The sequence below is a fragment of the Curcuma longa genome, chromosome 18 (assembly GCF_044706935.1).
Source record: "Curcuma longa cultivar G26 ecotype Majalengka, Jawa Barat chromosome 18, ITB_CL_G26_1.1, whole genome shotgun sequence".
NCBI lineage: Eukaryota > Viridiplantae > Streptophyta > Magnoliopsida > Zingiberales > Zingiberaceae > Curcuma > Curcuma longa.
Window position 1 is genome coordinate 2,745,302 of NC_133878.1, and position 14,894 is coordinate 2,760,195.

Consider the following 14,894-nt stretch of genomic DNA (forward strand, 5'->3'; position numbering starts at 1 on the left):
ATTCATAATATTTTCAAATGCATGTGTAGTCAAGGCTCCACCAACCCTGTTGCCTATATTATGTTGGTTCAAATATGCATCAATAAGAGCATCATCCATTACTTTATTCCAAACACACTGATTATTCGCCTTGTTTGCACTTGCATTTTCACATTGCTAGTTCTTGTTTTTTGGCATCCTTAAAAATTAAAATATAGTAACAATCAAACATAGAATCACATAAATAGTCATATGACATAATATTCAAGTAACATAATAAATTAAAATGTCAACATTCACAATCATCCAATTACAAGAAAATTTGTCCAAAATCGCAAGATAAACAAATTAACATAAATATCACATATTATAATTTAACCACATAGCCGCAGCTATGGAATCCCTCTCCCCTTCTTGCATCTTCATTGTCATCTCTATTACTATGATTTTCTTCTTGATGATCACTATTATTATTAAGTTCAGCATCAACCTCGGCAAGCAATCCCTCATCTGGATCAACATTAATCAGGTAATTGTGCAAAATACAACAATAGAGAATAATTTCTTTTTGAGTTTCAACTCCATAATTTGGCTCTGTTGAACTTCCTATAATAGCAAATCTCTTCTTAAGGACGCCAAAAGCTCTTTCAATTGCATTGTACAAGGAAGAATGTCGAAGATTAAATAACTCCCGAGCATTTCGTGGTGGATTGCAGCTATATTCTTTCAAATGATAACATTCTCATTGATATGGTGTAATAAGACCGCTTTTCAACATGAATCCAGCATCAACAAGATAGTATTTTCCCAAAAAATATGTTATTAAATTGTAAAAGCAAGGAAAGCCCAATCACAATATATGTCATTTAATTTACCTTCTGGGATTTTAAGACACTCTTGTCGGGTTAATGTATTTTTTATTATTCTTGAGTCGGATGCTGTCCCTTCCCACCCGGCTAAGACATAAGTGAATTTTAAATCAAATGTGCATGCTGCTAAAATATTTTATATTGAAAAATCCTTTCTACCACAAAACTTTGGGACATCAAAGGGAGAAACTTTAACACGAATATGTGTTCCATCTATTGCTCCAACACAATCCTAATATACCATGTTTAAATTATTAATAATTATGAATATATAGACATTAATCTTTACTAGTCAAAAGATAAGAATAATACTTTTACCTTAAAAAATGGGTAGAATCGATTGCTAGTGAAGATTTCTGAATAAACTTGTGACCCATCCAGTTGTTTGAGAAATTTATCCTCCAACTCCATTATAGCTCTTAAAATATTATGGAAATGATGACTCACTATGTCTCCTGATCGATAGAAAAAGAAGTCAAGTTCACGATTTGTAACATTGTGACCTAACAAATAGAGTGATTTTGCTACTTGTTCTTGTACAGTAATCCTTGTGGTAGGTCGTAAACCACCTTCTTTGACTAAAAGATTACACAATCCCACAAATACAGAAGGACCCATTCTAATTATACTATGACATTGATCATTAGTTAGCAATTTTGTCATTAATTCATTTTGTACATGTTCCCCTTCTAATAGTACAAGACAAGGAATTTGATTATTTTGTTTGTGCCGCAACCAAACAAACAACTTGTGTTGATACGAGTTGATGCATACGATGCAACTTAATGAACTCATTATGTTTACCATTTTGATCACCCATCTATAATCAAATAAATGAAAAAAATAAATTAATATCATACAAGATATTCATACTGTTAAATAGAAAGTAAAAAAAATCTCATATTTTTTAAATTAAGATCACGCGATATGTTTACGCTAGTAAGCCTAGAGTGCAACAACTATATTTATTTGGAAAAAATTCAAATGCACAATAAGAAATCCTAACCTTAAAAATTGAACATAAATAAACATAATTTTATTTGATACTTGACTTTGCTCTATGCAAAAAAGGAGCTCAAATGAAAATGGTGAAAGATTTTTCGAATACATAAGTGTGGCGACATGAGGATAAGTTCAAGTCTAAATGGTATCAAACTATGTGATATTGGAGTGTTTCCTGTTGTTTAGTCTCTGTCAACAGCAAGTTTGCCTTTATACTTGATGAAAGAGAGATTGTGTATCTTAAAGTGATACAATAAATCAAGGTTCATTGCGCTTGATATTTTACTTCCACACTAGAAACCTAGTCCAGCATTCAGTCACAAGATGAACTGTCCATTGAATATCTTAAGATTTCTTACCCAATCTATTGTTCGACAGTGATTGTTTAAAATGTTATCAAAATCAACAAACGTCAAGTTAGATGCAATATGACCAGCATATGGCAAAGATAAAATCATATATTCGTATTATTAACACTTTCCAATGGAGAATGACAAAGACAACAACTACAGTATGCGCTCTTGTCCATTCAGATATGAGACTGTTGCTGAGGGCAGGAAGGAGGAGGAGGAGGAGGAGATTATGATTACCTGTCTCTATTCTCTTGAGTTTTATCTTCAGAGAAATTTACGACGAGGTCAACGTCGAAGAGTACGAGCGATGAGATCCTGTGACGGCTGCGTTATATGATGAGGTGCGACGGTGTAAAACAAAATACCTAATGGATGAGTTATTTTAATAATTAATATTTTAACATAAGGATAAAATTGGAATAAATATTTTTTAAATTTTCCTTCCCCTTCGGTACACCCCAAATCGGGGTGTAAGAAATTATGTCGATTCATGAGCATGTAAGGGTAAAGCTTACCCTTCTCTCCCCTTCCCCTCCTTAACTCACTCCATCCCAAACAAGGGTTAAGATTCTCTTTCCCCTTCTTTACCCTTCCCTTCCTTTCCCTCACCTCCTCCCAAATGAAACGTAAGGGGGATGTCCAAAATCAAAAGTGCAAACATATTTCAAAACTATCTTTTATAAATTCTTGAAAAATTTTAAAAAATCTTTGAAAAGCATTTTAAAATGTGGTTCAAAATTATTTTAAAAATTATCCTTTTAATTTGGGTTAAACTCTAAGACACATAGAAAGATTGCTTTATGGTTAACAAAGAGTTCTAAGGACGTGTCAGGTTAACAGGGATATTATGATTTAAAAGGATAATAATTAGTTTTTCAAAACCATCTATTTTAAAAATAACTTAAAAATATGTTGAAATATATTTTTTATAACCATCATTTCAAACTCTCTTGAAAAACTATTTTGAAATATGTTGAAAAATTCTTTCAAAACTAGGTTTAAAAAACTTTTGAGAAATTATTTTGAATTTTTTAAAAAAAAATTATTTCAAAATCATTTTTGAAAACTCTTATAGTCTTTTAAGAACTGTCAAAACTAAGTTGTGATCATAGGGCATACCATGATTGTTGGTACAATTTAATAATCTTTTTGATGTATGAAAAGGAGGAGAAGAGACTTAAGTTAAAAATCTAGATTTCTCTCAAGCTAATAAACCCTGATCTAATTTTAAATTGAAGAAATTATTAAACATAAAAAAAAGATTGTTGGTGCAAGGATCACTAGTCTATCCTTAGAGTTTCAATGTTTGACAATACACCTAGGTTTGATCTGTTTGACCAAGGGTTGATCCAAACATGACCTAATATTTGATGTGAGTGAAGTTTAGTCATATCAAGATTGACCAGAAGACTAGTAAGAAGTTTTAGTTGGTTAGACCAAGCAAGGAGAAGTCCTAGTTGAGGCTAGACAAGGAAATCAGAAAAATGTGCAAATAAAGCATGAAAACAGGTATACATCCTACGCACATCAAGCACTAGTCTATCCTCAGAGTTTTGATGTTTGAAAATATACCTAGTTATGATCAGTTTGACTAAGGGTTGATTCAAATAACACCTAATATTTGGATGTGAGTGAAGTCTAGTCAGGTCAGTTTGACCAAAAGACTAGCAAGGAGTCCTAGTCAGTTGAATCAAGCAAGAAAGTTTTAGTCTGTTGGATCAGGCAAGGTGAAGTCCTAGTTGGAGGCTATGCAAAAGAAGTCCTAGTTGAGACTAGGTAGAAGAGTCCTGATTGGAGGTTGAGCAAGGAAGACCTGGTGAGTAAAGCTAGGCAGGAAGTCCTAGTCAGTGAAGTTGAGCAAGGAAGTCCTAACTGAAGGTTTGATAAGGGAAAGTCTAATCAGGTTAATGGTGACCGGATGTTTAGTAGGTAAGAAGTCTACCTATGAAAGTGACTAGTCCTAATTGGAGGTTAGGTAAGGGAAAGTCCAAATAGGTCAAGGATAATCAAATATTTAACAGGTGGGAAGTTTACCTATGAAAGTGATTAGTCCTAATTGAAAGTTAGATATAGGTCAACTTAGTAGGTTAGACCTACAGGGTAAGGCTTAGGTAAGCCTAGTAGGTCAGATGGACTATAAGTTGCTTAGGTTGCTTGTCTGTTTGTATGTTAATCTTGTAGAACCAGGATCCGAAAGCAAGATTGAGAAAGCATAAGAGGAGCAAACAGAACTAGCTGAATCAAGCCTAGAAGTCAACTCAGGTCAAATCTGGTTGACTGATTCCAGGTGCCTCTATTAGATCCAAGCACTTGGAATAGTCAAAGTGATCTAGTGAGGTTTAGGTGCCTGGACTAGGGCAGATCCAAGTGCTTAGACGGTCCAGGCGCCCCTATATTTTCCAGGTGCCCGAATCGAGTGGAATTGATCCTGATAAAGATCGATGGAATCGGATTGGATCGGATCGATTTGGGGCTCTCGGAAAGGGATCCAGCGCTCGAAAACGTCTTTATATGGCCTATACGACTAGCACTAAGACACAACTCTAATCTTTACGACTCTTCGTTCTGCGGTACTGTCGAACGCGATCAACGCTCTACTCGTGCAATTGGGGAAGTTCCAAGAGGAGTGCGCGGTGCTCAAGAACTTCCAGATTGGCTACACGGATATTTTCATTTTAAGCCTTACATTTTGTATTTACACTTTATATTATTGGACTGTAAAATGAGTTTTTCGCCTTCGAAAAAGTTCTAAAAAGAAAACCATTAGTCGACAGGCACCTCCTGTATACAGGCCTTGCATACATTAATCCTGGGGGGTTAGGAACCAAATAAATTCGTGAGTGTAAAATACGAGAACAATAGGGGGTTAATTGTAAACAATTTACCCTAATTGATAATGATTAAGGGAAGATTTTCTAACTCTAATAATTGTCATTAGAGGCTTATAATTTCATTGGGTTTATTAGGGCTATTGGAACTCAATTAATAGTGGTTAACCTAGCTTTTAATAAATTAAACCAAGCCATTTAAATTAACTATAACCATTTAAAGGGTTAATAGGTTAAAGGGTTAAAAGCTTGGATCCGGTAAGGAGAACCCGATAAGAAGCCTCAACCGCGATCTACCTTCTCCGAACCGCGCCCGAAGCCGCGATCTTCTCATTCGCTCGAAGCTTTCTTCCCTGCTTGAAATCGCAAGTTCTCTTCTTCTTCCCCATCGCGATCGACCTTCCCTCTGGTATCGCCTTGTCCACTTCACGCGATCATCTTCCTGCCGTCCGCGCCCTAGATCCACCTCTTCCACCACCTTCACTGGGTCACAACCACTTTGTGAGCCTGGTCATCACCAAAGAAGTTGAGGGTGGGCAAGCCGTCTCCAATCTCCTCTCTAGGGCAGTCACCCATTGCCCCATTGTAGTTTGGTTTTTATCCCCTCGCGGGTTGAAGACACGGTTTCTTGATTGCCAGTCAAGGAGCCTTCAACCTTTTCAACAAGGACAAGGAAGGTTAGAGTTCTTCTTCCTTTTCTTGTTCAATCGTCTGCCTTTGTTTGACGGATCTTGTGATTGAGTGGTGGATCTGAATAATTGGATTGCAGTGAATTCCCTTTTCTTGCATTCGGTTAGGAATGAATCGGATTCTGGATTGATTGGGGTGAGGTTGGTGTAAATCAGAAATCAGAGCTTGGAGTCGGGCAGGATTTGATCAAGAATTGAGCAAGGACTTCTAGGGCAAAGGAGCTGATAGATTTGAGGTAAAGTCTTTGGAAACAATTCGCTCCCGCAAGTATACGGTTGTCATCAAGTAATAAAAGATATCGAACCACAGGGACTGTGTATTAGCTATAGTGATGTCACTAAGTTAGTTATTAGACTCGGAGAGAAACGAATTGGTTGAGGATTGCTGGTTGTGTATGGTAGAGAAGGAGAGATTGACTTGGGGTTTATGGGTGAGATGGATAAGTTTAGGACTTCGATTTCACATCAATGCTAGGCGATATCCCTAATTCATGTTTGTTCCCTTACTCTCAATGTTCACCACCTTGTAGAGATTCTAATCAAAATCAACTCGACCTCGTCAGGCTTTGTTGGCAATTGACCTTAGAGTCCTATGTTGTGGCCCTCTAGTAAAGGTGCGTTAGAAAACCCAGTTTAAGGCTTTCCTCCTGTCACGAGGCGCCCCGGTATACGATCCAACGCCTACCCTCTGTCACAGAGTACCCTGTTAAGGACCTTATCCCAGTGTCCATCAACCATTAGATATCCCTTATAGGAGTTTACCACTATGTAGGAATCACCTCGGAAGGTCCGGTTAAGGCTTTCCTCCTGTCACGAGGCACCCCGAGTATACGATCCTAGGATCTCCCTACAAAGTAATCTACCCCTCATAATCATGCATATGCACTCACACAAACATTTCATCAAACACATTCAAGGCACATGATACATGAAACAAGTGTAAACATCTCATTGAATAGGGAAAATTACATAAACTAGTTCATACATCACCATCATTACATAGATGTTCATCCTACATCCTAAACTCAAGGATCTACTCCATTACAAGAAGGTTACAATAAGTATGCATAATAAACATCATCCACCAAAGAGGGGAAGACTTATCTTTGAAACGTGAGCATCCTCTTGAAGATCTTCTTGCTCCGGTGTAGGATGGATCGGTGGAGATGAATGGCGAGGTGGACCGGCGAAGGATCTTAGGGCCTCCCATAGAGAGGGGGAGGCGCCGCCGCCAAGCCAAGACCAAGGGTTTTGGAGAATGACCCAAGATAACCCAAGTGGGTTTGTTTCCACCTTTTATACTCACCCAAAACTGGATTGTCCCTGGTTTATAAGGCTCCACCTCAATGGGTTTTTCACCTAGTAAACCCAGTTTTCTTCAATTGGACCCTGAACCAAAGTTATAGAGCATTGAATTATCTTCAATTTGGGTAGTGGACCGACCATAACTCCATCTGAGCCGAAAGTTATGTTGGTTCGAAGTTTGGTCTACAGTTTGGGCAGAGCACCCAGCGTGACCGTGATGACGGCCGTGCCATTTAGCACGGCCGGATCGTTCTGTTCACCCTGAAGCAAAGTTATAGATCTTGAAGTTAGATTGAGGGGTGACGGCCCGTGGTTCAATCGGAGATGAAAGTTATGCTCATTTTACTTTAAGTAAACTGTCCAGATTGATAGGTAGACACGCCCGTGTACTTTCCGTTACACGGCCGTGCCTCCTAGGAGGCACGGCCATGTGCAGTACTCTGTTGCCAGGCACACCCGTGCCTATGAGGCACAGTCTCACAAGGTCGCGGCTCTGTTGGAAGGAAGTCGTGCCTTTTGGGCATGGCCAGTAACTGGCGCTTCAACGGCCGTGCCTTTTGGCATCTGGAGGGACACGGCCGTGTCTAGGCCGTGGGTATGTGAGGCACGGCCGTGCCTACCAGGCAGGCTACATAAGAGACTCACTGAGCCCCTTTTCTCCACTATTTGCTCCACCATCAATAATGAATCATTTTGACTCTAAATCACATCCTGTTAAACAAAATATACAAAAAGCAGATCTCCAAACAAAAGAGTAGAAATATGCAATATAAAAGAATAAGGTATGACTCATATCATAGCGTTAAAACAAGGTTAGGACTAGGACTACTCTGTTCTCTTGATTAAATTGGGGCTGATCTGAAAGAATTATTGGATTAAATGGTTCTATTGTATTTTGGATTGATCAGCTAAGGAGTTAGGGTTAATGTTAGGTTTGGTTGTGCTATTGGATCTTAATTGGTCCTTAGCATGAGCTGACTTAACAAGTATTAATTGAATAGGGTTAAACTAACTCTAACTTGATTAGGGTTTCTTTGATATGTCATTGCATTTAGAGATGTTATTATTATTCTTCTTGCAGGACCTTGAGTGATTGTAGAATTTTGATTCTATACGAGGATATATTTCTGACTTGCGATATATCAGGTGGATAATTTTTGTATTTGGTCAATACAGATCTGTTCTATTTTCAGTGCATGTTTCCTTTTCTATTGTTGTTGATTAGTCTATTGATCACATTCCTATACCTGGTTGTAGATTAGACACTTATGTTACTCATGTTTATACCATGTTTGCTCTTAAATCTTTTGATCTTGGATTATCAATTCTGCTGTATGAATCCTTTGATCTACGGGATTATTATTTCTATCTTTGCTTATGTTATTGTGATCACTAGATGTTATTATCTTTTGTCTATGATACCTGTGATCATTAGGGCTTTATTACCTACGCATGTTGAGTAGCATGGTAGATGTTGATTACTGTGGTTAGATCATCACATCATGATGCATGATGACGATTGAAAACCACAATGTTGTGGGTCCATCGTTATGGATAGTTGGCCTGTAGTGACATGCTTATATAGGTGGTTATGATTCCCTTATTTCCATCATGGTGATGGTGGTTCTATGGCCTGTACGCAGCCAGTCGATGTGCTGACCTTGACACCGGTGAGGGGTGGTACTCGGAGAGTATGAGAGTGATACTCAGGGACGAGTATTAGAAGACAGACATTGACCATAGGATGTACGTAACTATAGATGGCTACCTACTGTTGGATCAACAGACTACTTTATTGTAGGGCTGGATGTATAACCATTCGGATGTCCGACACTCTCAGTCTCATATAGACACATGAGTACTGGAGCGAGTATAGGCAGCTGCGTCATGCATATGCTTGCATTGCATTGTATGCTTGATATAAATGTATTGGACCCTATGTATACTGCATTTGGATGTGAATGTATTCTTGGTTGATTCTTAATTGATACATCGATATGACATGATCATTCATATGGATTGATACATTCTATGAGATCCATTTCAGTATATATACTACCTACAGAGTTATTATTGATCACATGTTGATTCTTGTTATTCGTTATATACCTGTGCTCTTGATTATATATTTTGATCATGCACTATCTTTGCTGATTATCCACTGAGTATCCTGTACTCACCTTTTAGACTGTGAGATTTTTCTGTCTTCCCAGATATCAGGTAGGAGATTACAGCTGATGCCGAGGAGATCCTGCTAGTCATGTCATCTGACAGCAGAAGATATTTCTTATGTTTTTGTGTGTGGATGTATCAGTATAGAGTTGTGGCACTTTCTGTTTTACCTTCTTTACTTATGAGTTTATGATTCGTATTGGTGTTTTTGAGACTCTAGTATGTTTCTTATTCATGATTTTATAGTCGTACCCATTTATGTTTCCACATGCGTAATTTCGGATTTTGTAGACTTCTCGAGTTTATTCGTTGGTAGTTGTGTAGATTAGATTTACATTGTTATGCATACGTTAGGATATGTTAGTAGCCGTGTGGGTCACATTTCTATTGCTTGGTTGTACATAAATCCATATTTTATAGTATGGATAGGTCGTGTAGGCCTTTATGTATACATGTATTCAGGGAAATTATCATGGTTACTAGAGAGATGCTGTCAAAATTTTTCGTATAGTTGTCTCCCGGGACGTGACAATTTAATGGTATCAGAGCAGTTCGGTTCGTTGGGATTTTACATGTAGAGTTTATCTGATACCATTTATGTGGTATCAGAGCTTTAGATCTATATTTGTTTCTTAGTTTATTTCAGATTTGTCATAGTACCGGGTTTATTAGATTTTGATTTACTCGGATGGAATTGGCATGGCAAAAGATCTCCAGGCAGTAATCTATAAGTATTTCTGGTATATTCCTGTATTTGTTAGAAAATTTATACTGGTTGTTATATCAGGTACCATCTTATTATATGACTCCTGTAAACCGAGGACGAGGTCGACCACCGAGACGACCTGTTGGGTCGAAGGAGCCGAATATTATCGAAGAGGAGAGGGATATATGGGATCAGACCATAATATTCCTACCGGAGAGCAGAGTTCTCGGGCTCCGGAGAGTCTGCTGGCTATGTCTACATCTGCTCCGGCTGACAGAGGTCGTATCTTGACGTTGGCCAAGTCTGCCAAGGACCGTTTCACTTTATATCACGGAGGATCTGATCCGTGGATGGCTCAATCGTAGTTGGAGAATCTTACAGATACATTTGATTATATGTCTTGTACGGATGCAGAGAAGGTCGGATTAGCTGCGTACCATCTTCGAGACCAGGCTCTTACCTGGTGGAAGACTCAGAAGATCATTTTTGGAGCTCAAGAGGTGACTTGGATATCTTTCAGAGAGGCATTCGAGAGACAGTTTTTCCCAGCGACTTTCCGTATGGCACGGCGTCAGGAGTTCTTGAGTCTGAAGCAGGGAGAAAAATCAGTTATGGAATATAATACGAAGTTCACTAAACTCGCAGAGTTTTGTCGACATCTGGTGGTACAGGATGAGGATCGTATGTTTCAGTTTATACAGGGCCTTTCCGCATATATATGAGTTCGAATGTCCGGGTCTTCTATCCACTTGTACAAAGAGGCCTTAGATCGAGCACTTTCGATCGAGTTGACACATCAACAGATAGCTAGAGAGAAAGAGATTGAGAAGCAGAGTGCTCGCGGTAAGATGAAGAGTCAGGACTCTCAGTCGACTGGTCAGAAGAGATAGAAGACTAGGCAGTCGTCAGGAGGGAAGTTTCATAGTACCTCACAGCCGAGCCAGAAAGATAAGAATAAGAAGTGTAATCGGTGTGGGTCGCATAGTCATATGATGGTTGATTGTCCATTGGATCATTCTATCTGTTATTATTGTAAACTTTCCGGCCATATAGTCAGAGAGTGTACCCTGAAGGCTCAGTTGGAGTCTACTGATGTTGCATCTTTTGGAGGACGTTTTACACAGCAGCGATCACAGAGGACACAGAGGACCAGAGGCCCTCAGCAACAGCGACCCCTGCCATCTCAGCCACAGATATATATGCTGTAGGGAGAGAGATCATGCGACTTTACCGACAGCATTTCAGTATCCCATCAGTTCAGAGATTTGTTGTCCTATACAGCAGTATATACCAGCGGTGCCTCAGTCATATATGTTACCTTCTCAGCAGCCTCAGTTTCCAGCCCCTCAAAGTCAGATTTTGACAGAGTGGAAGTCCTTCTACCTCTCAGCCAGTTACACAGCCTTCCAGTATAGAGGTTGGACGCGTCTATGCTATCACTCGGGAGGAGGCACAGCGGGCCGATGGATCGGTCATCCGGGGTATGGTTTCTGTTTATTTCATATATACAAATACCTTGATTGATACTGGTAGTTCTCACTCCTTTATGTCTAGAGTATTTTTGAGAAAAATTGGTAGAATTTCTATGATTAGATCGTGTAGTCTGGCAGTATCTTTACCTTCAGGTGAAGTGCTGACTACAAATCATAGAGATTAAGGGATGTCCGCTGGATTTTGACGGGCATACCCTTACGGTGGATCTGCAGGTGCTAGATATGATAGAGTTTGATATTATTCTGGGTATGGATTGGTTAGCCACGTATCATGCTACAGTAGATTGCCGAGCGAGAGTGGTTACCTTCCGACCTCCGGATCAACCCGCTTGAGAATTCGTTGGTACTCAGAATGATGGATTGTCTCTTATTTCTGCCATACAAGCGCAGAGAATGTTAGACAGTGGTTGCCAAGGTTATCTACTATTTCTGAAGCAAACAGAAGAGGACAGTATTTCTTGTCTTTCTGATATCCGTATCGTCCGAGAGTATCAGGATGTTTTTTCGGACGAACTTCCTAGCTTGCCACCTCAGAGGCAAGTCCAGTTCACTATTGAGGTGATTCGAGGCACGACACCCATGTCTAAGGCTCCGTATCGGATGACACCGAAAGAGTTAGAGGAACTTAAGATTCAGTTACAGGAGTTATTGGACCGGGAGTTTCATTCGTCCGAGTGTTTCACCATGGGGAGCTCCAGTCCTATTTGTGAAAAAGAATGACGGATCTATGAGATTATGTATCGATTACCGTCAGTTGAATGCGGTAACAGTCAAGAACAAATATCCTTTACCGCGTATTGATGATTTGTTCGATCAGCTGAAGGGTTCTTGTGTGTACTCTAAGATTGACTTACGATCTGGCTATCATCAGCTCAAAGTACGAGATGAGGATGTACAGAAGATGACTTTTCGCACTCGGTACGGACACTATGAGTTTTTGGTGATGTCGTTCGATCTCACCAATGCTCCGATCGTATTTATGGATCTGATGAATTAGATTTTCTTGGAGTACTTGGACCGGTTCGTCATTGTCTTTATCGATGATATTCTGATATATTCTTGATCGGAGGCAGAACATGAGCAGCATCTCCGTATTGTACTCGAGATATTACGTCGTGAGCAGCTGTATGCGAAGTTCAGCAAGTGTGCTTTCTGGTTGTCATCGGTGGGATTTCTTGGACACGTTGTATCGAGCAGAGGTATTTCTGTTGATCCTCAGAAGATAGAGGCTGTTACTGGTTGGGAGCAGCCGAAGACAGTTCAGGAGGTCCGTAGTTTTCTGGGCTTAGCTGGTTATTATCGGAGATTTATGGAGAATTTTTCTCGTATCGCTACACCGCTGACCCGTCTGACCAAAAAGGGGGTGAAGTTCAGTTGGTCAGAGGCTTGTGAGACTAGCTTCCAGGAGCTTAAGTGGCGGTTAGTGAGTGCCCGATTCTAGTGATTCCTTCTGGTGAAGATGGATTTATGCTTTACACCGATGCCTCACTCTAGGGATTAGGTGCGGTGTTGATGCAGCATGGTCGGGTGGTTGCGTATGCTTCTCGTCAGTTGAAAGACCACGAGAAGAACTATCCTGTTCATGATTTAGAGTTTGTCGCTATTATCTTCGCTTTGAAGATTTGGCGACACTATCTCTACGGAGTTACTTTTGAGATCTTCACCGATCATAAGAGTTTGAAGTATCTATTCACTCAGAAGGAACTGAACCTCAGACAGAGACGATGGATGGAGTATCTGAAGGATTATGATTGTACCATTAGCTATCACCCAGGGAAAGCTAATGTGGTCGCAGATGTGCTTAGCCAAAAATCTTGTGGGATTCTGGCTAGTCAGTGGGTGGCAGTTACTGATTTGATCCGGCAGTTTTCAGAGTTGGGATTAGAGGAGCTTAGTCAGACTCAGCGAGGAGTATTAGTCTATATGATGGCGTAGTCACCCATAGTACAGAAGATCAAGTCGGCACAGGCTAGCGACCAGCATATTCAGTTCATCTATAGTAGAGTGGACGCCGGACAGCAGTCAGAGTTTTCCTATGACACAGATGGGATACTTCGATTTCGAGGACGATTGTGTGTTCCAGAGTAGCATCCGGTGAAGGAGGAGTTATTGTAGGAGACACATCATTCTCGATTTGCGATACATCCAGGTGGTACTCGTATGTATCGAGACCTGAAGCGCTCCTATTGGTGGAACGACATGAAGAGAGATGTTGCAGATTTTGTTGCGAGGTATTTAGTCTGTCAGCAGGTGAAGGCTGAACACCAGAGACCAGTAGGACTACTTCAGGAGATACCGGTATCGGAGTGGAAGTGGGATCATATTATGATGGATTTTGTTACCGGCTTACCCAGGACTCGGAAGGGTCATGATGCGATTTAGGTAATCATGGATCGGTTAACCAAATCTGCGCATTTCCTTCCGATACGTCAGCCTGATTCGCTGGATCGTTTGGCGGATTTGTACTGCAGAGAGATTGTTAGATTACATGGAGTTCCAGTGAGTATTATTTCAGATAGAGATCCACGTTTTACTTCACGGTTCTGGCGGAGTCTGCAGCAGGCACTGGGTATGGAGCTTCACTTTAGTACAACATTCCATCCGTAGACAGATGGTCAGTCGGAGTGTACCATTCAGACTCTTGAGGACTTATTACGAGCGTGTGTTATGGATTTTTGTGACAGTTGGGAGGATCACTTACATCTAGTGGAGTTCGCGTATAATAACAGCTATCATTCTACTATTCAGATGGCTCCATTTGAGGCATTGTATGGTAGACCATTCGATCTCCGATGTTGTGGGAGGAGGTTGGCGAGCGACAGCTATTGGGTCTGCAGAGTATCCAGTAGGATGCGGAGCTTGTACGAGTTATCCGACGACGTATGTCAGAGGCTCATGGTCGACAGAAAGAGTAATGCAGATCAGAGACGTCGACCGTTGGAGTTCTCTGTGGGCGATCATGTTGTTACGAGTGTCACCCACGAAAGGGGTGAAGAGGTTCGGACTGAAAGGAAAGTTGGCTCCACGCTATATTGGTCCATTTGAGATAATAGAACGGATTGGTGAGGTGGCATACTACCTGACATTACCGCTGACACTTGCTGATGTATATAGCGTATTTCATGTTTCTATGTTGCAGAAATATGTACCTTCATAGCTTCGCATATTCTGAGGAAAGTACCTGTTCTTCTCCAGCCGAACGCATCTTATGAGGAGATTCATGTACGAATTCTTGACCATAAAGAACGACAGTTGCGAACAAAATCGTTCGACTTGTAAAAGTCAGATGGCAACATCATACAGATGAGGAGGCTACATGAGAGCTGGAGGATATTATCCGAGCTCGATATCCCCATCTATTTGCTTGAGGTATCATTTCAATTTTCATAGTATTTCTGCATTGTAGTATGAAGATAACAAATTTGGGAATCAAATTTTTGCCCTAGTGGGGGAGAATGTGACATATGAGAACTATAGGAGGTTAATTGTAAACAATTT

At 40.2% G+C, this 14,894-nt stretch overlaps 1 protein-coding gene and 1 pseudogene across 1 annotated transcript; both read left to right on the forward strand.

The window, feature by feature from the left end:
* The first annotated feature begins 10,088 nt into the window (after window positions 1-10,088).
* Window positions 10,089-11,427, forward strand: LOC141812344 (uncharacterized; annotated as a pseudogene).
* A 2,013-nt stretch (window positions 11,428-13,440) lies between these two features.
* On the forward strand, window positions 13,441-14,441 carry LOC141812346 (uncharacterized). Its single transcript, XM_074700383.1, has 3 exons — window positions 13,441-13,468; window positions 13,546-13,694; window positions 14,145-14,441. The coding sequence occupies exons 1-3, from the start codon at window positions 13,441-13,443 to the stop codon at window positions 14,439-14,441; spliced, it is 474 nt and encodes a 157-aa protein (XP_074556484.1).
* Window positions 14,442-14,894: the final 453 nt, after the last annotated feature.

Excerpts from the sequence above, each read along its gene's own strand:
- LOC141812346 (XM_074700383.1), top strand. The coding sequence starts at position 13,441 with ATGGGATACTTCGATTTCGAGGACGATT. Across the intron at positions 13,469-13,545 it reads CTTCGATTTCGAGGACGATT|GTGGTACTCGTATGTATCGA; the intron begins GTGTGTTCCAGA and ends CGATACATCCAG. Across the intron at positions 13,695-14,144 it reads GACTACTTCAGGAGATACCG|ATGGCTCCATTTGAGGCATT; the intron begins GTATCGGAGTGG and ends TCTACTATTCAG.